The sequence below is a fragment of the Sylvia atricapilla genome, chromosome 4, assembly GCF_009819655.1.
Source record: "Sylvia atricapilla isolate bSylAtr1 chromosome 4, bSylAtr1.pri, whole genome shotgun sequence".
Taxonomy (NCBI): Eukaryota; Metazoa; Chordata; class Aves; order Passeriformes; family Sylviidae; genus Sylvia; species Sylvia atricapilla.
This window is the reverse complement of record NC_089143.1, coordinates 27,450,791-27,477,356: the sequence shown is the minus strand read 5'-3', so window position 1 is coordinate 27,477,356 and position 26,566 is coordinate 27,450,791. Positions and strand designations below refer to the sequence as shown.

At 41.9% G+C, this 26,566-nt stretch overlaps 2 protein-coding genes across 5 annotated transcripts; both read left to right on the top strand.

Annotated features, from left to right (window-relative positions):
- The first annotated feature begins 969 nt into the window (after positions 1–969).
- On the top strand, positions 970–8,394 carry TMEM129 (transmembrane protein 129, E3 ubiquitin ligase). The gene is made up of 4 exons (XM_066317358.1): positions 970–1,255; positions 2,395–2,869; positions 5,100–5,259; positions 7,755–8,394. Exons 1-4 carry the CDS (start codon positions 1,051–1,053, stop codon positions 8,001–8,003), a joined length of 1,089 nt encoding a protein of 362 aa, XP_066173455.1. The 5' UTR covers positions 970–1,050; the 3' UTR covers positions 8,004–8,394.
- Positions 8,395–13,692: 5,298 nt separating this feature from the next.
- LOC136360255 (histone RNA hairpin-binding protein-like) lies at positions 13,693–24,399 on the top strand. Of its 4 annotated transcripts, none has more exons than XM_066317356.1 (12): positions 13,693–13,791; positions 15,324–15,440; positions 16,665–16,769; positions 17,132–17,263; positions 18,021–18,170; positions 18,957–19,097; positions 19,703–19,819; positions 20,228–20,326; positions 20,741–20,854; positions 21,176–21,289; positions 22,092–22,235; positions 23,087–24,399. In XM_066317356.1, the coding sequence occupies exons 1-10, from the start codon at positions 13,739–13,741 to the stop codon at positions 21,279–21,281; spliced, it is 1,134 nt and encodes a 377-aa protein (XP_066173453.1). In that variant the 5' UTR covers positions 13,693–13,738; the 3' UTR covers positions 21,282–21,289; positions 22,092–22,235; positions 23,087–24,399. The 4 variants fall into 4 exon arrangements, with proteins under 4 accessions (XP_066173453.1, XP_066173451.1, XP_066173450.1 ...); XM_066317354.1 differs by having other exon boundaries at positions 22,060–22,235; XM_066317353.1 differs by having other exon boundaries at positions 22,043–22,235.
- Positions 24,400–26,566: the final 2,167 nt, after the last annotated feature.

Here is a 26,566-nt window from a genome sequence, read left to right as displayed (position 1 = left end):
TCCCCGATGCCCATCACAGCAGTAACACATCAGCCATCTGCCAGCGTTAGGATGTCATACGCTGCCGTGGGCGGCATTTACTATTGAGTTGGTTTCTCATCAGTAGTAGCATATAACATCACATGCTGCTTTCTCTGCCGTGCTTTTCCAGTTATACAATCTCTTCTTTCTTTAAAAGAGTTAAATATGGAAATTTGTGGTTTTAACAGGGTGCGCGCAGGGGGCTTCCTACATTCCGTAAGAAACAGCAAATCTTGGGGCTATTAGCTATTATTTGTACTTCAACAGTAACAAGATATTCCAGTCAGGCCTCTCTCTTTACTGTGTTTCGGAGTGTATGAAGACACCTTGAAACATGCCTCCCTTTAAGGCATTTTAAGATCCTACATCCCTATCTTATTAGAAAATATTAGAAAGCATTACATAAAATACACTAGGAGAAACAAAGAGAAGCTTTTTCCGACGCTTAAATAAAGCAGTCCATTTGCCTGCTTCAGAAAGACACTGCCCTCAATCCAACAGAGCTCTTTTACGTTCATAAAGAACTGGAATCTGCTCCTTGTGCCAGGCCCGTAGAGCATGACCGGGAGCGCGGACAAGGCGGGAGGCCACGGGCAGGGGCAGCGTGCGCGGGCTGCGCTGGGCCGGGCTCCGGCTCCGGATGCGACGGGGACGTGGCTCGGGGCTGGCTGCCGGGCAGGCGCGATGGGCGGAGGAGGGGAGGGAGGAGATGGATGCAGGGGCGGGGACCATCAGTGAGAGGAGAGGCGGGTCCCGCCCCGGCGGCCCCGCCAGCCCGGCAGCGCCCGCGCCGCGCATCCGGGGGTGCGGCGGGAACTGCCGCTGGAGCGGGGGGGGAACTGCCGCTGGAGCATCCGGGGCCGCGGGGGGAGCTGCCGCTGGAGCCGGGGCGAAACTGCTGCTGGAGCATCCGGGGCTGTGGGGGGAACTACCGCGGGAGCGGCCGGAAGCACCGCTCCCCGCTGGAGCATCCGGGGGTGCGGCGGGAACTACCGCTGCCGGGGACCCCGGCGCCCCACGGGGCGCAGCATGGAGAGCCCCGCGGTGACCTTCACGCTGGCCTACCTGGTGTTCGCCGTGTGCTTCGTGTTCCCGCCCGACGAGGTGCGCTCGGCGGGGCTGACGGTGCAGAGCCTGCTGTCCGCCTGGCTGGGCAGCGAGGACGCGGCCTTCGTGCAGTACCACCTGCGGCGCAGCACCGGCACGCTGCTGGCGCACTCCCTGCTGCCCCTGGGTGAGTAGCGCTCCGGATTCCTTGGGACAAGCACCCCGAGCTTTGTAACCAGCGGGCTGCACCGCGGCACATGCACTCACAAGGGAATTGAAGTTTAAGGACAGAATGAGGAATGAGGATGAGATGCTGGGGAATGAGATGCTAGAGAGCAGGGTCGCAGAAAGGGACCTGGGGGCTCCTGGTGCATGGCAAGCTGAACATGAGCCAGCAGTGCCCTGGCAGCCAGGAGGGACATCCCTGTCCTGGGGACATCAGGCCCAGCATGGCCAGCCGGGCAACGGAGGGGATTGTCCCACTCTGCTCTGCAATGGAGAGGCTTCACCTTGAGTGCTGAGGGCAGCTTTGGACACTGCAGTATAAAAATGACATTAAAATATTAGAGAGTTTCCAGAGGAGAGCAACAAAGATGGTGAAGGGCCTTGAGGGGAAGCCGTGTGAGGAGCGGCTGAGGGCACTTGATCTGTTCAGCCTGGAGAAGAGGAGACTGTGGCAGGACCTCAGTGCAGTTACAGATTCCTCGAGAGGGGAAGAGGAGGGACAGACACTGAATCTCTGCGGTGACAGTGATAGGTCACAAGAGAATGGCTTGAAATTGTGTCAGGAGAAGTTTAAATTGGATATTAGAAAAAGGTTCTTCCCTCAGAGAGTGGTTGGGCACTGGAACTGGCTCCCTAGGGCAGTGGTCACAGCACCAAGCCTGATGGAGTTCAAGGTGTGTTTGTACAATGCTCTCACACATACGGTATGACTCTTGGGGTGCCCTGTGCAGGGCTAAATGTTGGACTTGATGATCCTTGGGAGTCCTTTCCAGCTCATTATCTTCTGTGATTTAACCAAGGAATGCAAATCGCCTTCCTTTAGCCATGTAATTTTCCTAAAACTACGTGGCATCTCACAAGTAATTTTACTCAACAAGCAAATTCAGATCATTTTATCACAAGTGTATAATTCTGTTAAAAATTAGTGATGCCTAAGAATTTACCTCAACTTGCTTAAGACAAGAGGCTTGAATTTGAAGTCATCCAGAAGTACAGTACCTGTCTTGGTGGTGAGCACACCGGTTAGATAACCATATGATTCAGGGGTATCTGAATCCCTGTTCTTGTTTTCTGAAAGTAAGTTATTTTTTTTCCTTGCAGGTTATTACCTTGGTATGTGCTTTGCTGCACCTGAAAAACATCTTTGTTTTTTCTACCTGGCTTCAAAAGAGTGGAAAACTTTCTTCTTCTTCGCTGTTCTCCTCCCAGCAATCACCAGTGCCCTGGCATATTACTGGTCACGGAAAGGTTGGAATAATCATCCGCTAGCCCGGACACTCGCTGTTCATGCTCTCCCACAGTCGGGTTGGAGGGCAGTAGCTTCTTCCATCAACACAGAATTTAGGAGAATCGACAAATTCGCTACCGGAGCGCCCGGAGCGAGGGTGATCGTTACGGACACGTGGGTGATTAAAGTGACCACCTACTGTTTACATGTTGCCCAGCAGCAGGACATTCACTTGACAGTGACAGACTCCAGACAGCACGAACTCACCCCAGACTCCAACGTGCCTGTGCAGTTCCTCACCATCCGAGTTGCCAGTGTTAATCCTTACGTCAAGGCATTTGATATCCGGTAAAGCAACTGCTAAACCTTTTATGTTACATGTGTGCTGTTTGATGGTGGTGAGGGACCAGTTTTGTGCCAGATTCCCTGGTCTCATCCCTTCCTTTCTGGTCCCTGCCTGGTGTTAGGGCTGCTGTATGTGCAGTTCTGCCATGCAGTGCAGAGAAGGTTGTTTAGAAAGCTTCATACAACTGCAACACTGAGTACACAATGGATAAACAAAGGGATTGGCCTCTTTGATCCATTCTTAGGAAGAGGATTATGCTGGATGCAGGAAGAAGTAACTGGATAAAATTAGGTGAGAGATAGAGAACGGGAATGAAAGGTAGAATTTTTGGTCTTCTAAATTTTGGGTGAGGAGAAATACCTATTTGTCTTAAACTGTCTGTTGTTTATCCACGGCTTTGGATTTCTCCTTGTGCTTAAGGCTCATAATTTTGTCACTGCTCATAAGAGTTCTCACTGAGCTACTGCAAGCCAACTGCCCCTAAAACAAGTAAGGAATTATGGTCCCTTTCAGATTTATGTATTCTCATAGTAGTAAATCATAACAATTGTGAACTCTTAAGACTTGTTTTGCAAGGGGCCATGCTGTTTATCTCAGCAGTCTCTGTGTAACCAGGCTAAAGTACAAGTTCGGCAGAAACCTCTGAGTAGAAGGGTGCTAAAGTCTTCGTTGTTGTGTTATTAAGAGCCATGTTAGTGCTCCCAAAACTATATTTGAAAAGGTATTTGAGTGTCTTTTTGCTGTAAATTTGTATGTCAGGAGCATTTATTAGGTAATTAGGTAATTAAAAGCAGGCAGATCACCAGACTTTTAGGTGTGCAGTGGGGCAAGTACGAGGAAGGCAGAGATAATTATGGTAGAGGTCCAGGTGAACAGAACAAGAGGTTAGTTAAGGTAAGCATGACAATGCTAAGAAAAGAGACTTTTATAGACCTGTGACAGTGGTGACCATATTAGTATTAAACAACTGATGATTTTCTTCTGCAAGCACTTCAGTGCTAGAGTGGTAAAACTACATCCCCAGCTGAGAAAATCATTACTTGATTGACAATTCCTTTTAAGGAAAAAAAGTCCTAAGCCCAAACTGTATTTTGTGACTAAATAGAATAGCATCAAGAACAGCGTTTAAAAGCTGTTCTAATAAGATGTCAGTACGTAAATCTCTGCTAGAATGTAGCAGAATCACACAGGATCATTGTATATATCCAGAATCAGAATCAAATACAGTGAGATGTTTCTGGAGGGAAAATGCTTTTGTGCAGGTGGGCCATGATTCCCTGCATGTTCAGTGTGAATTGTTCCTCTGGATATAAATGTCTCTGTGGTTTGCATGAACAGCATCTGTTAAATGAATTTTCCTGTAGCAGTAAAAACAATGGAGACCACTGAGAGCCAGAGCTAAGCCAGCCTTGCATTTTGCTGGGCTCTAAGAACTCAGTGAGCAGTAGGAAAACGATGGAAGTCTTCCCAGCACTTCTCCATGAAAGCTGTTTAATGAGTGGAAGCATTGAGCGGTAAAAAGGGACAACAACAGGGACATGTCACTTTAGGATCTGTGTGAGGTCTCAGGTGCCACTTGAGTGCTGTGGGCATCACTTTAATTTACAGATGCAGCTGGTGTGAAACACAGCTTGCTGCAGCCTTAAATCAGCAGTGGTTTGTGACCTTTGTGAAATTTCTGGGATTATGTTATGATGCAATCTAAAATTGTGTCATAAAATCACAGAACCTATAGACTGACATTCTTCTGCTACTTATGTAGTACTATATCACTTTGTGATGCCTGCTGTGTGATTTAACTAATTTCTCCTAAATTCCTCAGAAGTTTATAATTGAGAATTTAAGTATTGTCTAGGTAAATAGGCATTTAAAAGGTGACAGAAATGGTGCATACAGCACTTTGCAGTTAATGCATGATTTACTTTTGTTCTTGCTGATTACTTCAAAATGCTTTATTTTGGTATGATGTTTTAGCTGATTTCTGACATAATCCTGCTGGCAATCTTACACAGATATGAATGAGGACAGTGTGTTCTGTTGACCAAATTGTACCAAAACCAATAACTAAACAGCAGAAAAATACAAGAAAACACAATGCTGTGTATTTATTCTGACTAATAAGTACCAGTTTTTCTGTGGATTCACTTCCTTGATGTTAACATCTGCAAGACACTATCAAGGTATTTGGGTGCATAATTGTGATAACATTTTGTTCCATCTTTTCTTCTTCAGGTTGAACTCCACAGAGTATGGGGAGCTCCGGGAGAAGCTCCGTGCTCCTATCAGCAATGCAGCTAATGTTGTGATCCATCAAAGCCTTAGTGATTTATTTTTAGAAACCTTTACATCTCTGGTGGAAATAAACCAGACATACCATGTTCCAAGCACTCAGGTGAAACTTTCTATCCATGTGAGACTGTAACAATTATACTTTGAATATAGATGAGCCTGTGATTACTGTGTAAATGATAAATGTTTACCTAGGGCTATCTCAGGTGAATTATGAAGAGAATTCATTGTTGTGAGGTTAACAAAAAAGTTTTATTAAAAATGTGGATTAAATTACAAATTATGATTAAATTATAATTATCATGTGCTTACTGCTTAATAATTATCATTCAATAATTAAGCAGTATTCAGTAATTAAATGGTAATTGAACAGCAGTTAAACATCCTACTACTTGCTACACTTCTAATAATTCTGCTAGCTTGCATACAATTTGTTTTAGATCTAATATAGACTATTACTTATCTTGCTGTAGATAACAGATACCAAGTAAGGGATCTCTTGATCTCAAGAGATCCTTTGAGAGGTCTCCTACCTACCTGAGGCTGCCCTACAGGAGAGCTCCATGGCTTGGGGGCTGCAGTCACTTACCCAGAGAGTGACTGGGGGTTAAAGTGCCCCTTGGTGTGGGTGTGTGGCTGCAGGACCTATAGTTTCATATCACTGGCTCTTGATAAGACATGGCCTAGATTCCCTAACTTCCTGAGAAGATACAGCCCAGCACAATTTCGTAGGGTCTGCACAAGGCTGACTGCAGTCAGGCCTCCTGGTCAGTGATGCCAGAAACCCAAATCTTTGCTCAGTCAGGGTGATGCTTCCCTCACAAATGCTCACCTTCTGTGTCAGTAAACTCATCATAAATGTAACTCTAGCTGCTGCTTCTGTTCCTGCTACAAGGAACAAACTGTATTGTGAGCATTGCAGTTTTGAGACACGAGAAATAACATAGTGAAATAAAATCTCCTGTAATAATTGCTACTAAAATGTTACATGAACATGTTTGGAAATTATGATGTTGCTTGCACTTGCAGAAAGTTTATGGGGAGCCAGAGCCACAGCTGCTGTTGCTGTTCTTCAGGCAGTTTGCTCCAATACAGCTTGCTTTTCTAGACAGCCAGGTTTTGCTGGATCTTCTGCTGAAATAAACTGATTCTTAATTGGAGTTTGCTTTAGTTATAATTACTATGGTTGTTATTATATGGTGTTGATTATAACAGCACAGAGTCCTACCTCCAGTAATACTCAGAGAGATCTGGTCATTATTTTAGTTGTTCAGCAGTTGGAAGTGTGACTGGAGCACTGTCCAGCGTTCCAGAGGGAACCAATTAAACCAGTACTGGTGACTCTGCAGGGAGTCTGTGTCCAGTGGTTCAGCTAATGGAGTGTGGGGTTGGTATTTTTGGTACTGTTGTGCAGCTTATATGGTTTATGAACTACCTAAAATAAAACAGGATCAGGTGTGTCTGCACATTACGTTGTGTGCTCTGACTGCACTGCCAGTGAAAAGATGGTCACAATAAAGAGAAGATATTAAAGTTGCTTTCTTGCAAAGCATTCAGTTTGTGACACATTTAAGTGGCAGCTGAGCTACTGAACTTGGGTTTGACATTGAGTGACAAATGACATCACAGATGATGATAAGGATGTTAAAAATACAACATTGAATTTTTCCCTATTCTGGAGCTCCATTCTTACATTGAAAAAGTTAATCTTTCTATGCTAGAATTTTTCCTACTTAAAAGCGGAGATTAGACCTAATTTCACAAGTTAAAGCTGAGTGGCTTGTGTTCATCTGGATCTGCTCCACAGCCCAGCTGACAGTGCAGCTGAGCAGACACTAGAGCCGACAAGGGAAAAGTCACTGGAGGTGGGAACTAGACACCACAGAGAGAGCTGGTTTTTGTTCCACCAGGAGCATTTTGAACAGATTCAGGTCTCTGTGCGTATTCAGTATGCTGTCTTTTGAACTTTGTTAAGTTCTTGGACAGCTGGAAAATGTGGGAAATGCTAATTATTGTTTATTAATTATAAAATACTTCATAGCAAGATGTGGCGTAATTACCTGTGGGCAAAAAATCAGTTATTCCAATTTTATAAAAAAACAATTAAGTAAGTTTCTGGATCTTCATAATGGGCATCCTTGTGTCCAGTACAGCCCTGGTGTCCTCGTTTATGTCTCTTACTTAGAAAGATGGAAGGTAGGAACAGCCATTTGCTGTTTTAAGTGGTAAGAACTGTTTGCTTGGTTTGTTTTCCTTATTTTATACTGGTATGGTTTTTGAAAAATAGTGTGAATGACAAAGGTGGTTGCTTGCTTACCTTGCTGTGGCTGCTGGAAGCTCTTCAGAGAGTGAAATAATGTTTATTTTTCAGTCATTTTTGTTTAATCATTAGTCTCATGCAGCAGTTCTGGGTTTTCAGTTCAGAGAGAAGTTTTGCTGTCATTCATTAGAGTTCTAATAAAACCATTTGATATCCTCTGGTGGGGCAGTTCTGCTTTGATTATTCTGCCACAGATGATTTTCTAAAAGCCTTTGAAAAGCAGTTGCAGGAACCGTTGTGTGCAGTTCAGAGTTTTGATGGTTTTTCTCCTCCCTCAGGAGCTGGAGCCATGCATAGGGTGTATGCAGACTATTGCCAACATCAAGCTCATCAAGAACTGCCAGGAGCCCAACGAGGGGGAATGCCAGCAGTGCTACTGCCGGCCCATGTGGTGTCTCACCTGCATGGGCAAGTGGTTTGCCAGCAGACAGGACCAGCAGCACCCAGAGACCTGGCTGTCGAGCCAAGTGCCTTGCCCGACTTGCCGAGCCAAATTTTGCATTCTAGATGTTTGCCTAATACGATGAGTAGTAACTTGGGTATGTTTTAACTTTTTTAATTTGACTGTGTTTCATAGTGGGTTTGGTTAAAGGCCTGCTAGATCTGTTTTTGAGACTTCATGTTTTACCAGGGTACAAACTGTAAAGGTTTCTTTTACAGTGTTGAAAATAGATGTAAATCTTTTCAGTTCCTTTCCACTTTTACCTGTATCTGTGGATTTTACTCACCTGATGTCAGCTTCTGGATTTTAATTAAGTTTAAGTCTCTGTTTTCCTTTCTTACATTTTGGAAAGAATAAGGTTATTGTTCTATATTTTCATTACTGTTGTTTTTTTCAATTTTAACGTAGGTTAAACTCTTTACATTTTTAAATTTAAATAGGGTTTTGATTCTTTAATAAAGGGCTAACTAAGAAAATTGCTTTGGTTAGACTTCATTGATACTTTTGTTATTCTTTAATCCAGTTGTAAAGTTATTATTAACCTTTGCAGTTGTTCTTCAAACAAGTGTATTAGTCTCCTTCAGCTGGAAGGAGCTCCTTCCACTACATCTACTCACAAAGGGTTGCAGTAGGCTAAGAAGTGTAATTCCTGAAGATTTACAAGTCCTGTATGGACCTTTTATTCCATTAATTTGCCTCTAGCATACTTTTTGATGGATGTCTTTATTTCAAATAACAGAAGGATCTGTCAACCCATTTACCTACACTGCTGGTACATGGTTAAAATCTGTTGGTTTCCAGGAGCTACATTGCTTAGGATATCAATGTTCTCTAGGTGATGGAACTTTTTTTACAAACGTTTGAAGGGAGTGCAGCAAACATCTGAGCCTTAATTTGTAACTTAAAATCGCAAGTGGATCTAATAGAGAAAGGAGTGCTTTAAAGCTTTGCTCTACAAGAATAAAAGCTCTTAATACCTCCCACCTGAGTAATGAAAAGGATCTGAGCAGTAAATGATGGGCAGAGGTGGCATGCCAGTGATTACATGACAGCCTCTTGATTACCATGACAGGCAACTGGTTTGAGCAGGAACAGGTGGCAGGATGTAAAAATGGTACAAATATTGGAAGCACAACCATAAAACATTTCATGAGTCTCAGATGAGCTACAGGTGGTGGATGCAGCCACAGGCACTTGCAGCCAGCCAGGAAATGGTTACAAATGTGTCTGCAAGCAAGAATTGATAGAGGGGTAAGGAACTGAAGACAAATCTGACAGCATTGCTTGAAAACTAACATTTAACTGTTGGTGTTGGCTTTTAACTTTGAAACTTATAAATAATACTCATTTATAAAAATCCAAACTGGTGGAGTTTAAGAACATTTATTGCTTCAGCATATCTCAGTTGCTTTATATACAACATCTCCTATGCAATTAAGTAAACTCCCTGTTAATAACAGTGGCTTTTCTGTTTTCCATTACCTGCTGTTTTGGATTGTACAGAGTGAAAATTTGACACTGAGATGGTGTTGTGGATTTCTCTCTCTTTCCCAAAGAGATCTTCACTGGCATGTCATTCTTCATCTGAATAGAATTAAATCGAGTTCCAGAGTTTCAGACAGATTTGCTGGCAAGTCTGAAAACTAATAAAAAATCTAGGAGCTGATCAGTGATTGAATTAAAAATATTTTCTAGTACTTCTGTGGGAAAGTTATTTTCAGATTTCAAATGGTCTTTGCAGGATTTTTTAACCTTTGGAAGGTTCTTACAGGGCCACCCAGGTGGTGTTGTCTGACATGCACCTATCACTACACAGCAGCCTTCACAAATAAGCATTTTGTAACATTTGCTTCTGGAAAGTTTACATAATGTGGCATAGATACAAGGGATGTGGCCCTTGAAATAGTTGCAGAAGAGAGGGTAGGATTTTGGAGCTGTGGTTTTGCCACCCCCAGTCATTCAGTTCCTACAACACTTAGGCTGTTTGGAATAAAAATACAAATGTAAAGCTAAAATCATAAGGCCTTGAGAAGCTAAAATTGTAAAGGCCTTGAGAATCTTAGATGCATGTAGGTGCAGATGATTTACAGACAAACCAGGTCAGATGCCAATAGCATCTCACATAATAAAAGCTTTAGATTCCTAATTGCTCTTGCAGTGAAATCTCCTCTGAGTTGACTGGAAGTTTTCACTTCAGTGGAACTTAACCTTTTGTTCATCCTACCTCTTTTGTCAATGTAAAAGTACAACAGAGTAACAGTCATAAATGTTTTATACCCTTGCATCTTTTAATGCTCTATCTACAGAAGTGCCTCTTAGAAAACTTAGTAATATTTGCCAAAACAAAATTACAGTTTATGTTAATTATAGTACCTGACTTATATTCCTTAAAACAAGTAGTTTTCCCCAAATTTAAATTCTCAAAGTAATCTGACATGCTTCCAATATTTGTGAGCTTCTTAAAGGCTGTGTTAGAGAAACAACTTGTTAAAATTCCATATGAATATGAAAATAATAGAGTTAAAAATAGGCATTTTTCTATGTGATAGCTTCAGCTTATCATCCAAAGAGCCATATGTACACACAGGGCCATTAAATATGAGGATAGTGTTTAGAATCAGTTTTCTTACAGCATTTTGTAAAAAAACCAACAACAACCAAAACGAAAAAAAAAAAAAAAGAAAAGAAAAAAAAAAAAAAAAAAAAAAAACAAACCAGAAAAATTAAGTAATGCAAGTGGCTAAAATATTTACTAAAAGAAGTTTCTTTTTTATTATTGTGTGTAAATCACTAATAGTGATTCAGTTCTGCATTTCCAGCTGTGTGTATGCTTTTCCACATCAGTGATTTGTGGGTGGGCAATGCTGGTAAGCTGAAGTATTTTATATAAATGTGATGTCATTAAACTAAAGACAGTCTGTGACTGCATTGAGTCAATACAAATACTCCATATGAGTGTATCATGTATAACCCAAATTTCCTGGCGTGCTGCAGTTCAACAGGCCTTTCTCAAAACATGGGTCATGGCTATATAATTTATTTCCACAGTTGTATTACTTCTGTAATTGTAGTGTTCCAGAGCATATTGGGAAAATATGGTACCTGTTGTATAGCATATTACCTGTGTTTTTTTAGGTTAACATAATTTGTCAACCCAAAAAAGACTTTTTTTTTCCAAGCAGGAGATATTTTTAATCCACTATATGAGTACAGTTTTTCTACCATCACATTTGGCATCGCTTGAAACCAAAATGCTAAGTTACATGTGATCTCTTCAGTGTAAGTATTTTTATTGTGTTGAAACTGGACCAAGCTGCCCAGAGAAGTTGTGGCTGCCTCATTCTTGGAAGGGCTAAAGAAATTTTAGCAACAGGACCTTGAGCAACCTGGTCTAGTGGAAGGTGTCCCTGCCTGTGGCACAGGGTTGGAACTGGATGATCTTTAAGGTCCCTTCCAACTCAAACCTTTATTTGTAAAACTTGCTGGACTGCAGCTAAGCACCATTCCAGTCAGAACAAACCTCAGTAAGGCTGAGGTACTCAGTGTCATTTTAAAAGAAATGTTTGTTGACTTTGAGCTGTTTAAGGAGTTGAGATATAAATACTCAAGCTCTTACATGGACTACAAGACATTTTCTTCCAAAGACATACTGCAAGATTTCTTATTTGGGTTCTTTTTTTTGGGGTTTTTTTGTTGGTGGGGTTTTTTTGCTAGATAGCTTACCTGTTTAAAATGAACAGAGTTATTTGGATAGCCCTTAAGGAAAAGGTTTAATAAATACATGCAGTTAATCTTAAAACTCTGAAGAGCTGAATAAAAATACAGTTGATTCTTTGTAAGACTTCTGGTTTTAATTTTAAAGTTATATTTATCAGATAAAACTTTATATGGAAATCAGTCTGGCTTATCTGTATGCACTGTCTTACCTGAGAACATGGGAATAAATACAAATAGGGCTTAAATCCTCCTGAAGGTGTACATGGTAAGTCTTCCTTGGATGGATTTTCTTACTTCAGCCTGAATGCAGAGGGTTGCATAAATGAAAGAAGGTGTGTATGAAATCTCTGTAAGAATCCCAGGGAAAAAATGCCTCCAAATACTTTTCACAACTACCAGATATGAAGGGTGACACGGGATGTCACCACATCAGCAGGGGCAATGACTAAAATTTTGTCTTTCCAAGAAAGCACTGGCATGTAGCAATAGGTGTGTCCTATATAAAACATTTATTTAATTGTGACCTTGCTCGGATTCATTACTAAGCACCAGCAATAAAGAATCAATCATATTCCTATATCACATCCCTGTAGTAAAGGACCTGTTGGAGTGTGTCCAAAGGAGAAGCATGAAGATGTTCAGGGGGCTGAAGCACCTCTGCTATGGAGACAGGCTGAGAGAGTAGGAGCTGTTCAGCCTGGAGAAGGCTCCAGGGAGACCTTGGAGCACCTTCCACTACCTAAAGGGTCTCCATGAGAGCTGGAGAGGGACTTTTGGCAAGGCTGTGGCATGACAGGACAAAGGAGAATGGCTTAAAACTGAAAGGGAGTAGGTTCAGGTTCGATACAGGGGAAGATATTCTTCACTGTGAGGGTGGTGAGGCATTGGCAAATGTTGCCCAGAGAAGCTGTGGATGCCTCATCCCTGGAAGGGATCGTGTTCAAGGCCAGGCTGGATGGGCCTGCTCTGGGGAAAGGTGTCCCCTGCCTATGACACGGGAGTTCTAAGTAGATGGGCTTCAGGGTCCCTTCCAACCCAAACCATTCTGTGGTTTCATCACACTGGCTAGCCTGCAGCTAAGTACCATTCCAGTCAGAATAACCTAAGTAAGACTAAAGTTCTGAGTGCCTTTCTTAAGAAATGTTTGTTGACTTTGTGCTATTTAAGGAGTTGAGATATGAATATTGGAGCAAGTTACCTTTAAGGTCCTTTTCAAGGCAAACTGTTCTATGATTCCATTAATGGTATGAATGTGGGACACATTCCTGTAGTGTCTGCATTGTGGTGGCCACCACCCCTTCACGACGTCTAGAAGGAAAATAACTTGTCCCGAAACAAATCCTTGGCTATTGCGTGGGGTACCGCCGTGATGTGGGAGCCGGGTTTTCCCTGCATTTGAGAGCGGAGTGGGCCGGGGGATGCAGCCGGAGTGAGCTGGTGTGAGGGCAGTGGTGCCCTCGGTGTGAGGGAAGCTGAGCCCTGGCCCTCACGGGGCGCAGGACACTTTTCTCTCCTCAGTCGCACGGAGCAGCACTCCCACAGGGCCAGCGCTCCCGCAGGGACAGCACTCCCGCAGGGACAGCACTCCCGCAGGGACAGCACTCCCACAGGACAGCACTCCCACAGGACAGCACTCCCTCAGGGCCAGCACTCCCGCAGGACAGCACTCCCGCAGGGACAGCACTCCCACAGGACAGCACTCCCACAGGACAGCACTCCCACAGGACAGCACTCCCTCAGGGCCAGCACTCCCGCAGGGACAGCACTCCCACAGGACAGCACTCCCACAGGACAGCACTCCCACAGGACAGCACTCCCACAGGACAGCACTCCCTCAGGGCCAGCACTCCCGCAGGGACAGCACTCCCACACGGACAGCACTCCCGCAGGACAGCACTCCCGCAGGAACAGCACTCCCGCACGGACAGCACTCCCACAGGGCCAGCACTCCCGCAGGAACAGCACTCCCACAGGGCAGCACCGTCCCGGGTGTCCCGGCCGCCGGGCCGCGCCTGCGCTCCCCGCGGGAGGACGGGCCGCGCCTGCGCTGCCGCCGCGGCCGGGCCGGGGCCATGTTCGGCCGGGCCGCCGCCCGCCTCAGCCATGTCCGGCGGGCCGCGCCGCCCGGGCGCAGCGGAGCGGGGCGGGCTGAGCAGGTGGGAGCGGCCGCGGGGGGACGGGGAACGGGGCGGGCAGCGCTCCGCTGGGCGGGCGGGAGTGCGGCGCTGCCTGTGCCCGGGCGGCTCCGGGGGCAGCTGCTGGCGGTGCAGCCCGTGCTCCTCCGGCGAGCGGCCCCTTCTCCTGCGGCCTCGCCCCCGTGCGGCGGCTCCTTTGGCCTCCCGTGTCTGTGGCGAGTGAGGGACCAGCAGCCCTGGGCACGGGAGAGACGCCCCAGCCCGGCTGGGGGCACCGGGGCTTGGTATCAGGCTGGAGGGGGTGGGCAGCGCAAAGCAAATAACTGTACTGTTTCTGAAAGACTTAGTTTTCGGTTATTATTTCCTCTTTCATTTTCAAACAGTGTCGTAGTTATGGCGTGTGTTGTAGTGTACCTAAGGTGGTTTCAAAAAAAAATTTCAAGTCGTTAAACCGAGTTATTGTTTAAGGTGGTTAGAGAAGGGTTTTATTCGTTCATTGCCTTAGCGAACCGTGACCGGGTTTGGAAGCGGACTTTTTTGCCTGCGTCTGTGATTCTGAGGCAGCTGTTTGTGCTGTGTGTTGTTGGTAACTTCGAGCCCTCTGGGAGCAGGGAACTCCCAAAGCCAGGCAGGGTGGAGGAGGAAGGGAAAGAAGAAAACATGGGTAGTTAACACAGGAGTAAAATATCAGAAATCCTTCCCTCTCCTTTGTTGAGCGAAGGGCAGAGACCTGGCACGTTCGGAGCAGTGTGTTCGCTGTTACACACACAGAAACACGGCGTATTTACAGAGCAGAGGCTGCACTGCAGACCGTCTCTTGGGCAGGTGTGACAGTGTATCTGCAGGTGTGGGCCTTAACCCAGAAGCCAGGTCTGGTGTTAGTAGATGCTACAATTGTGTTTTGTTTAGTAACCAGTCATTTGGGAAGTCAAAGCCGCCAGAACCGAGGAGGAGAATGTAGAGAACTCAACCCTTAAGCAATCCCTGGCTGACCCACCAGTTTGTCATAAGCACTACAGTCAGCACCTTGTCTCTGGCTTCCTTGCGAGGGCTCCACAGCTGCGTCTGGTCAAGACGTAAAAGTGTTTCCACATAAACATTTGACCTACTTCTCCTTAGCCATTGGGCTGAAGTGTAGTTGCTGGACTTGTCTTTTCTATGAGTTTACTACTGAATGGGGCAGTATTAAATATCGAATAATGCACTGATGACAGAGGATGGTCTGTGGATGTTGGCATAAGTGTCCATAAGTCCATAAACACTGGTGGCAGTCCTCAGGTTTTTCTTCCCCACCATTTTGTTTGCAAAATTGCATTTTTGGTTATCTAAATATTAACTGTTTATTTGAAAATTTTGAGTTCTTAATTGCATTAGTCAAAGATATTTTCCCAGCAGTTCAACTGACACCTTTGTTAAGTATGTGTTGCCTGAATAAGTTGATATAAATCACATATCATATTTATATGCCAAATCAGATTGACGATATTTGCTTTTTATTGGCCACTCACTGACTACCAGTGACTTGATTTCAGATGAAAATTCTTGTTTTCTAGTTCTGTGCAACATCCACAGTGCTGGCATCAAGAACAGGAACGTAGGAGCTGCAATGATTCCGATTCTGTGGTGTTTGAGGAATATCATTGTAACCATTCAGAGCGCTGGTTGGAGAGGTAAGGAATAAGTGTAATTTTTTTTTTAATCTCAACTTTGCTGTACTCTTCTTTAGGAGTCCAAGAAAAGCTTGTTCATGTTTAGGTTTAGTGTTTTCTTGTAACAGAGTAACAGAGTTGGAAGACGATACCTGCATCATGTCTGAAGACCATCCAGTTTGTCTCATTGAAATATGTGCCATAGTATTAGCAAGTATTCAAAATGAAGGGGAGACAGGTTATGTATGTACTGAAGCAGTATTTTAAGCTGTTTATTGCTGAAGTCTTCAATATTAGTCTAAAACTCCCAATGAGGCCATTTGCTGTTATTTTCATACTTTGCTTATGCATCTTTATGTGTAAATGTGGGCAGGCCATCTTTTTCTCTTCACAGTCCACTTGGTATATTCAGCTGTACTGCAGTTTTTAGTGAGCACCTTTTTTTTCCTACAGTCCATTACTGAGGACAGTTTGAGTTGTGATAGAATTTTATACTTAGGTAATTCTATAGATATTTTGCTTAGCTTTTGTATGTTCTAGACTAAAGACCCAAGGTGGAGGAAGTGGTTGAGACTGGTATCTTTCAGTCTGATAGTGAGGGTATAAAGTGGTGAGTGCTGAGATATGTGCAGGAAAAGCAACAGAATGTAAGAGGAAATGTTTTACTAAGGGTACTTGAAAATATTTTTTTATATAAGTCATACATTTTTGAGTATTCCACTGTATGAAGGTGATTTTAATTTCTGATGGCATGTTTAATATTGCTTCGTTAATGAATTAATCTTTTGAAGAGCTTAGGAAAGGCCTTGTATTTGTGTTTTCTATGTCTTTGATATAGTCCTAAAAAATACTAACGGTATGGCATGAGTGTGGGACTTAAATGGATGTGCCAGCAGTGTTTTGTGTTTCTCTTTTGCTGAGTGGATATGTTTTCAGTGTGGAATCTTTGTCCTGTGTTAAAATGACATTGTCAGCTTGGATAGTAATTTCATCTATTGATGTGAAACCACTTAGGGAAAGTAAAACTATCAGCTAAATCTGATTCTGTATTACTTACATGACATGTTAAATGTTGAGGCATTGGAATTGACAGAAGAGGGCAAGCTGAAGGTTAGAACTGAAATAGGGAAGGAACATGTCTGTAGTTTAGAGTTGTGGAGCCGTTTTTGTCCATTATTGATGTTTCTGTTGATTAAATGTGTTACAAGCGGCCAACATTCATGTTGAATTCTCGTTATTTTCTAGCTCTACAACATCAGAACATTCTAGGCTGCTTTCTAGTTACCCCAGCTGGGAAGGTAGACTCGAAGAAGGCAAAACAATGAGGACATCAAATAAAAAAATTACAAAGTAGGTATTGAACTATTACTGCTTATTGTTGCATTGGTTTTAGCAATAATCATCTGATGATCTCTGACTGCTTTACATGCATTAATGAAGACTTGAAACCACAGACAGGCTGTTTCATGTCAAGCCTGAAGGAAGCCTTAAGGAGGGAGTAGCACTGAGAATTTTTATCTCAAAAGCTACTTGTGTGTTTATGAAATTCAGATTTAATTAGCATAGCTTTCACTTCTGTGAACTAGTGAGATAAGAGTTGTGCTCACTGTCTATCAGTAAGAATACAGGGCAGTTCTAGAATATGTGTTTATGCTAAATTTTAGAAAGCTATTAAGGTTCTTTTCAACTTAATTATTATTTTTATTTTGAAGTTGTGTTTCAAGCTACTCTGCTAATCCAGCTGAAAGGGAAACTGATGAAGTGGTCCTGAGGAGAAGACAAAAACAGATCAATTTTGGAAAGAATACCCTCGCGTATGACAGATACATTAAAGAAGTTCCAAAGTAAGTTGCACTGTGTTGCAGATTTCCAAATGAACTCTTATTTGTTCCTGGTGTATGTGTGTGTAGAATGGCAGACAGCCTTAGTTCTCTACAAATTCTTCCTGTGGTTTTTATTGCTGAGTGTGACATTATATGATGTGTGATATCTCTGGGTAATTTGAGTCAGCTGTCCCAGCACTTTTCCCTCTCAACTTAGTGTTCGTTCTCACCTCAATGTCCCTGGGGTGGGGGGAAGGAGAAGTCCTTGAAGCTGTGAAAGCACTGTTCAGTAATGCCCCAAAACCAGTGTGTTTATCAGCATTGTTTTAGCAATTAATGCAAAACACAGCACTACAGGGACTGCTGTGAAGGATGGTAACTCCATCCTCGACAGACTCACCACAATACTAAATAAAAGAAGCTGCACTTGACCCAGGAAGAGTAAAGTAGAAGGAGCTGAAGGTTAGGATAATATTGAAGCAGTATGAGTTACGCTTCTGTTTCATCTTTGTTCATGGGCAGTAGGGATCTGCTTTTGGCAGCTGTCAGAGTGCTGGACAGACTGGTGGCTCATCCAGACTCAGCACATTATGGTTAATTGTTGCTTTTGTGATCTATTTTTTGTAATATCTTATACATATTTCAGTTAAGTGTTTAGAAATATGAACATCTTATTTATTAGACCACTGATACTTGTGTGACCTGATGGACTTAGGATCCTTTTTAAGGAAAAATCTCCTTATGGTCTGAAATAATAAATGTTACTGTGCATTTACAGGAACCAGCGAATTCCAGGAGTTCACCCTAGAACTCCCAACAAGTTTAAGAAGTACAGCCGTAGGTCCTGGGACCAGCAGATCAGGCTGTGGAAGATAGCACTGCATGCCTGGGATCCTCCTGCTGGAGAAACGTGGGATCTGCAGCCCGTGTATGTTTTAAGGAATTTAAGCAGGGCTTTGTAGCATCTTTAGAGTATTCCTGACTGGGACAAAAAAGATCAGACTTAAAAATAGGAGTCTTCTTGAATGCGTTGTTTTCCATTTGAATTCTGTTGTCTTCAAGATATTCCAGTTATTTAGTCTAAGTTAATCTGCAGTCAGGTGTTATGGGGAGAAAGGCATTTGGTGTGCCTGCAGTAGTACATTCCCTTCCCTTCTGTGTTTACATTGGTGGGCACAAGGTAAGATTACTCTCTGGAAAGTGAGAGACATAAGCAGAAATTTGGTGATTACTGTTCTTTGACTTTAATAACTTTCCATCTTTAGTGTTCCTGATGTCAGTGGAACCACATGTCTCTTACAGTGACAATACGTTATAGGATTTGAGATGTTTAAGAAGATGAGAGAGATTTCTCTGCTCTCTGCAGGATGGTGGCAACTGTGTTCAAGAAGGAAATATTTTTATCTTTTCACAACTTTGTATTTCTGAAACAAGGCTAGCTCTGCTACTTAATGCCACCTTATACTTTACAAGATTTGGACTAGTAAATTATGAGGAGAAAAGTGAATGGAATTCTCTTAGCTGTGTTACTGCACTGTGTAAATAATTTTACCTGTGTTGTAACTGGTGTGTGGTAGAATTTGTAGTTTTTACATCATTTGGGTGTCATATGCGATAAACCGTTAATTGTTACTGCAGCTGAACTGTTTTCTGTTTGGAGCAATAAGCCAGATGGGTAATTTTTTAAAGCTTTTTTTTTTCCTCCTGTGTTTAGTAGTACAGAACCTTCAGGTAGTTCCCAGGAACAGTTCTGCAAAGATGAGGATGTTTCTGGCTGCTTTGTGTTTGATGAAAAGCAGAAGAGAAACGAGTGTGAAGATGAATGCAGACAGACTGCGTACTACACACCTGAGAGGTATGAGAGAAAACTTCTGTGCTTAACTTCGGGAAGTAATTCAGTACATGTCAGTGCTGTCAGGTTTTGTAGGAAATGTTTATTGTGGAAGGGCAGTTAATACTCAGCTCTGAAGTTTGACACTTTTGCTGTTGAGTGTAGTCCATCAATGGTACAGAACACTGAATATGGAAAAATTACCAGCATTACAGAATGACATGCTTTAAAAGAAGGAAAATGCAGTGGTTTTTCAGATTCTCAGTTTATACAGTGGTGTACTGAGGTTTCTTTAACCATTGCTGGAATGTTCTGAAAGTAGGGGAGCTATTTCAGTAGCAGGAGTCCTCATCCATAATAGTGTGCCTTTCTGCAGAACAGCAGGGAGACTGACTGTGACATGTACTTCCCTGTTTACTGAAATACCTTGTCCTGGGGGGATGTGCGTGGAGCTCAAAATGCTTTTGCTTTCAAAATGTGAGTGGTTGGCTCAGTGTTCCTCTGTGTGACTGAAGAATTATACCTCAAAAGAAAACTTCCTCTGTAGCATATGCTATTATTTAGCAGAACACTGATAAACATTTAAACATAAATAAAAAATGTTACGTGTGTAAAATCTGTTTTTGTAGTTCCTGTTCTCCCGATTCTTCTCCAGCATGGAAACGCAGAAAAAGAAACAATTCTGACTCCTCTGTGGTTTCAGAGAGCAAAAACCAGTATCTGCAGATGTATCACACACTGGAAAGGTATGACATGATTCTCCATGTAGGAATTCATTGATATTATGAACTGACTTTTGGAATATGACTGGTATTTTCCTCTCCCTTTGCTAGTAGCTTTAATTTTATCTAAATGTGTGCAATTTAATGAAGAAGGGAAATTGTGTCAGAATAATTCTGCTGTATGATAGCAAATATTTACAGTGCTCCATTGCAATGTGACAGAAGACACAGCACAGGTTGTATTTTGTGTGTAGATTTAAGGATCCTTAGGACACTAAGGATTTTGCCAGTTTAGTAGACATTTCACACTAACCTTAGTAAAAATATATATACAGGTATTATTTCTTCTCTCTACATAGTCCCCTTCCGAAAAATTAAGAGGAACTGTATTACCACAGTGCATGGATTCAGACATTTTCATTTTCTTTCCAGCCTTACTGACTCAGGACAAAAGGAGGCTTTTTCAGAGTGGGAAGCTTTTGGTGAAAAAGATGAAGTAATGACAGTAGAACAAAGTATAGAAATACCAAGGTAAATACCCCAGTGATCATGTTGTTAATTTCTGTTTATTGCTTATGCTGTAAAGGTGTCCTTGTTTTTCTTTTTAATCTTTTCCTTCACTAGTTACTACTACATTTTTGGGGTTTTTTTTTTTTTTTGCCTTCTTACATTTCCTCCAGCATGTGATACGTTTGGTTGTTATTTCTGTTCTTTGAGTTTATTTGACTTTTTGAAATCCAGCTCTCCATCTGTTGCTTTCTGCTGCCTTTGCCATCCCAGGTAATGCTAGAAAATTATGAGCCCCTTTCACACTCTGTCTTGTGGAAAGAATTGGAAGTTTGCCTCTGACTTCCTCAGCCCAGGAGCTGGAAGCTTCCTCTCTGTCTCCCTAGAGATTAAGTTGTTTTGTAGTGACAACAGTGATAGTTGTTTGTTTTTATGCAGTGACCCAATTCCAGCCAGTTGTTCTTCAGGGTGGAACAATCCAAAACAGAAGAAATCCAGCTTCTTTCTGCCTGACAGCAAGACTTGCAGAGATGCAGACTGCAGGCTGGAGAGGTATCAAACGCAGCTCATCAGTTGGGGTTTGAGGGGTATTTTTGCATATTATTTTTGAAGCTTAGTTGCTTTCTTGCTGTAATTCAATCCAAGCATTTATTGTAAACATTTAACTTTTAATTTTTATTTAGCTATTTTTTGCTATTTGTCTTAGGGGTGTGTTGATCAATATTTATATGTTGTGTGGTAAAATTGTATCCTTATGTTTTCATGTTATAGTCTGTGTTAATGTAAATGAATTGTAGCTGTATTTAGTATTTAAAAGTTAACATAACAAAGTCACTTCATCTTTGTTTTTGTTTTGTTTTGTTTTTATTTTAGGCTTAAACTTTGTAGCAGTTTATTGGAAGGGCATCAGTCAGAATACCCTGACAGAGGATGGGAAAGTGCAAATGCTGAAGACACAATATTGAGGAAAAAAATCTAAATATCAAGGTGAGTTTATGCTGACTACCTGCTTGATCTGTTCTGTTCCAGTAGCCCATCCACGGTGTCATTCTACAGAATCCAACTGTTCAGTTCAGGCAGATCAGTTTCTCTTTCATTTTATTAGTGTTTTATCCCATCCTCTTGCACTTAGCACCTTAATTAAAAGACCCAATGCTTCAGAAATTGTTGCTAAATTGAAATTGTTACCTGTCAGCCAGAAAATGTGTTTTTATTTCTCAAATGAAAAGTGCCAAGTTTTTTTAGTATTTCAATAGCACCTTTTCTGCCTCTTAATATTTTTGTGAAGAAGTCACAACTTGGCATTTGCAGCAGTAGATTTTAGTGAAAATTTTCTCTTGGACTGTAGATTCCTGTGGTGCATTAATAGGATGGGTGGTAATCCAGGTCAAACAGATTTTATTAGCAATTAGTCTTTTGTATAATTAGATAGTCTTGGATACACATTTGATGCAGGCTCTGAAACATAGACTAGGATATAATTGCCTGTTAAACAGTGATCTTTGAATTGAATATTTTGCCTTAAAACTCATTCAGAATATGGCCAAATTAGTTCTACACTTAGATTTTGGATTATAGCAATGTGAGGAAAAGGTAGCTAGAGCATTTAAAAAATTGTGCAGCTGGCATTTTTCTTTCAACTTTATTGATTTTAAATTTAAGTTCTTTGAGCATGAATAAGATTTAACATGCATTCATTCACTTTTCTGAAGTGCTAATTCAATATTTGAAAATATCTAGTCTCTCTTTGTATATAGAAGTACTGAAGAAAGAATTTCTCCTGTGACAGAAAAAGACTTGAAGAATAGGGATGTAGTCTGAGATCAGCAGATCAAGTCTTGGAAAACTGGTGCTGTCATGTAGGATCTGCACTGAAAGAGGAAGAGCTTTACAGTCAGCATATGTGCAATCAACATAAGGTGAAATTATTCAGGTAAAAGAAGCATCTACATCACAGCTAAAAGCCTTTCTGGTTTCCACATAGTTGATACTTAGCTTTTTTTGCAGTGGTCTTGGTTGTACATAAGTCTGTATTAAGGAGTGGGTTTGTAATCACTTGTTCTAATTGAAAAAAAAAGCTCTGTTAGATGTAGAATGTACAAAGTGAATTAAATACCTTCTCTGTGGATCAACACATTGGTTTTCTGGTATGGAAAGATCAGCATTTAGAGCAGCATTACCTTTAACCTTGGATTTTTAGGTGTGATGAGCTCTCACTCTCAAGTGTCAGAAAAACCAGATAATGGTTTACATGGTAGAATTCCACACTACCTTCCTTTTTGCTAAAAGAAAATTTCTGTCTTAAACAGGAATAAATGGGAATGTATCTGGTTGCTTTCTAGGGAAAAACCTGAGTCAATATAATACTTAAAATATGGCAGAAATTTTAGTTAGAATTGAGATAAAAGTCTGGCTTATGAATTAATAATGACATTTAGATGAAAACGATGCAAGGGGTTTGGAAAAAAATATGCTCAGCTGCTTCCTTTGCTCTCCAACAAATACCAAATACTTTAGGAATGTCGAGTATCTGCTACTGTATTTTTTTTTTCAGTAATTTATGTTCTCAAAACGTTCATACTAGCTGTAACACCTTTTTTTGGTAGGGATATTGTGTTTCTTCTTTATACTGTGCTGTAAACTCACAATATGCTGTGCTCTCTTCCTTTTACTGCTACTGTAACACTACAGGTTTAAAGAGGAAATGTTTTGTTGTTAATACCTGGATATAGCACACTTATAAAATGCTGTTACCTGCCTTTTGTTTTGTTTTGTTTTGTTTAGGTTTCTCCAGATCTTTATAAGGATAGATTGTTTTCTGCAAGCTGTGCCTCAAGTGTAAAACTTCAGATTTCATGAAGCCTGTGCTGCAACTACAGTGGATGTTTCTTAAAGCTTTTGTGAGGACATTTTTGCTGTGCCTGCCTTGGCAGGTGACATATGCATTATATATTTCAAAGGCTGCTTCAGGTGATGGATCCTGCTATTCCCTCTGGAGATCTTGTTCCTTAGAGTGTGCCGATGTTTCACCAGTGAGTTGGTCCAGTGTCAAGTCAGACTGAAGAATGGAACCCCTCCAGCCAAGGAAACTCCTCTGCTTCACTGGACCAGAACTGGACATCCAGCCTGAAGAACTGCTTCAAAAGAATAGATAATTTCAGCCTTCCTTCAGTCATTAAAGACAAGCCGTTCATAACTTTTGGATGGGGTGATCACCCATTTGGCCTATTTATTGTTCTCTGAGATGTATTAAGCTGGCATTTGCCTAAGCCAGGTGAGAGAAGAGAAAGGAAAGGTAGATGGTTTATCAAAATCAGATCCCTTTTTTTTTTTCTTTTTTTTTATTTTTTTGAAGGGGCTGAGTGACTGTTAGAGCAGCAGCACAGCTAAAATACCTGGATTTTACTTTTGTGTGTGTTGCAGCCAAAGAGCCGCACTACGATTAAAGAGTAGGAGAGGATGCATTCAGTGCCTGTTGTTCCTACAACTGTGGGGGATGACTAGCAGTATTTGCAGGTATGGAGCTGCTCTTGTCCAGACTAAGGGTTGTGATGGTGTTGGGATAGGCTCTCCTTTTACTCTGCTAGCACTGTGTGCAGAAGTTTAAAGGGAGAGCTATGGCTACAGGGGTTTAGACTAAATTAATATGCCAGTTACAAGAATTTTACAGTCCTTGTGTGGCATGTACTGGGATACCAATGTCTGCTAGGCCTGGGAGTTGTCTCTCTGCAGAAGTTTGGTTTTGCTCTCCCTTGCTGTGGGGCTGGCAGTCCTCAGGGCCAAGAGCCCATTGTTCTGCTGACTGGGAGAAAGCTGCTTCCTCAGAAACTACTCTCACTTCCAAAATGTTATTTCCAGACATGCTCAGGCGTTTTACCCAACACAAGGGTGTATCAGTCACACACCATAGAGCACAGTGAGTGTGTGTACAAGGGACACATCTGTACAGCACTTTTCTAAGATGTAATATTTAGAACCTTGTTGTTCCAGTGTGCATGTTTCCTTGTGATTTATGATGATTGTAAATAAGGCAATGTGTTACATTTTTGGCAATTTGCCTTTATGCAGAAGAATTAAAGACTTTAACTTTAAAAATCCTTGTTAGTCTGCTTTTCCAGTTATGTTGCTGGTTCGATTATAAAAGAAATATGTGGGTTCAGTACTCCTTTCTTGTTTGTTTTATCATGTTTTGTTTGGTTTGTGTGGTGATTTTGGATTTTTAGCCCTTGCTAAAAGGGGAAAGGAGGAGTCTTCAGAGGTTAGAATTAGACTCTTGAAGGTAGTTTACAATTCTGGTTTTGTCCAGCCCCTCAGTTTGTTTAGGGCAATCTTAGGTTAGTGGAAGGGAGCAGCTGAAGTCCCAGCACCCATTCTGCCATGGAAAGGTGTCCTGCTAGAGAAGATGAAACTCCTAGGTGAAAAGAATAGGCTGTTGAGAAATACTTAAACTCATCTGAAGTATTTTATGAATATTAAGAGCCTTTAAGATTTTGCCTATGATGGACAGGGCCTGCAGTGGGTTTAGGGACACATCCATAGGACTTGCAATTCAGCAATCCTTGGAAGATCTTTGTATTTCTTTGTTGAAGGTATTAGACTAGACATAGCATAACCAATCTGCCTGTGGCAGTTAAATTTTGGGCAGGTTTATTCCCTAGTCCAGATTCTGTGTGCATGAACAAGATATGGTAGCACAAGGGAAGGAATACAGCAGATGAAGTCTGACATCTGCTAAAGTAATTTCATGCAGTGCTACCACTGGATGTAGAATCATCCTGTGTTCTAATTAGTAACCTCATTAGTCTAAACAGGGCAGTCAAAACTGGAATGCAGCCTGTCCATGCACTTGTTTACCTACCCAGGGCTGTCTGACACAGAGTTTACAACTGAGGTAAGCAAAGCAGAAGTCTGGCACTCCGCCTCCAGTTTTTCCTTTAATTTCACCCAACTTAATTAAATCTCCTCTGCACAAATCTGTGCTCAGTTTGTAATTAAGACAAAATATACCCTGAACTTCAGCAGACAGGTTTCTGTTTCTCTCTAGAAGTGACAAGTATCTTCTGTTGGCATGCTTTCCACTGGGATAATCTACTTACCAATGATACATTATCTGTGCTTGTGGAAACCATCTTTCACTGGCAATTCTGGAAGGCCACAGGTGGTGCTTACTCTGTTTTGTTTGTAAACTCCTTTGAGGTCACAGCTGAGAGTATCTCCTCCCCTTAAACTCCCACCGTGGTGTGAAACTGCTTTTCTGAAGGATTTTTGTTGCTGATGAGGACAGAAAGATGCAATGCAGCTGTAATCCCTGAGCTGTGTCCCGGCAGATAGTTCTGCTGGATAAACTGAATTTAATTTGTAGCTAATTTTGTGCTGAAAGTACTGTGTGGCTTCCAGACTGTAGCTCTCCTCTGACTGCCTTGCTTGGGTGTGTTCAGGTAAACATGCTGTTATAGCTGATGCCAGTGCCAGGCTGAAGGGAGGGGAGTTTGTTTGTGCATGTTTTGAACCTCTGCTGTACTTCAAGCATGACCTTGGTTCAAGAACACAGTTCTGTTTTCCACAGTAGTGTGTGGGAAAGGAGAGGTGCCAGCAGAGCAGACTTTTCTGCAGGAATGTGGATGTTCATGCAGACGCCACACAGAAGATGTGTGTTTGTACAAAATTTACTGCAGTAAGGCCAGACAAGAAAAATGGAATTTTCAAAGTAAATCCCTTCATGCATAGCAAGGCTGAAGTGTATCTTTATTAAAAAAAAAAAAAAATCAAACCCGAACACCACCTGTTACTGTGTGCTCAGGAAGTTTCTCCAAAACCATCGCTGCACTTCGATAGTTGCTCTTGTGCTTTAAGGTGATTAGAAAAACCCACCAAACAAATTTTTGTTTGCTACTTCTGACATCTGTTTTACCAGATGTGGTACTTGGAGGCATAGTTTAGTGATGGGCTTAGCATGCCTTGTTAATTATGGCTGATGAACTTAGAGGGCTCTTCCAACCTTAATGAGCCTGTTATTGTAAGGCTTTGTCAACCTCAGTAATCCTGCGATTGTAAGGCCAGAAGAAAGCCATCTCACTGAAGTGCCCCACCAGCCTTCAGGCTGCAAATGTATTATTGTTTAAAGCTGTTTCTGTTCTGCTGGAGCTCTTCTGCTGGAGTTTTATGTTGTTTCTATATTACTGTTCTAAAATATATGCCCAATAGCAGGATAAACGGCATCTCACTGTGCATGCATGTGCAAGTAAAAACCCCAGGAAGGTCCAC

Bases quoted from the DNA above. Each gene is read 5' to 3' on its own strand.
- TMEM129 (XM_066317358.1), top strand. From the start codon at position 1,051: ATGGAGAGCCCCGCGGTGACCTTCACGCTGGCCTACCTGGTGTTCGCC. The intron at 1,256-2,394 runs GTGAGTAGCGCT...TTTTCCTTGCAG, and splicing joins GCACTCCCTGCTGCCCCTGG to GTTATTACCTTGGTATGTGC. The intron at 5,260-7,754 runs GTGAAACTTTCT...CTCCTCCCTCAG, and splicing joins ACCATGTTCCAAGCACTCAG to GAGCTGGAGCCATGCATAGG.
- LOC136360255 (XM_066317356.1), top strand. From the start codon at position 13,739: ATGTCCGGCGGGCCGCGCCGCCCGGGCGCAGCGGAGCGGGGCGGGCTG. The intron at 19,820-20,227 runs GTATGACATGAT...TTTTCTTTCCAG, and splicing joins ATGTATCACACACTGGAAAG to CCTTACTGACTCAGGACAAA. The intron at 20,327-20,740 runs GTAAATACCCCA...GTTTTTATGCAG, and splicing joins CAAAGTATAGAAATACCAAG to TGACCCAATTCCAGCCAGTT.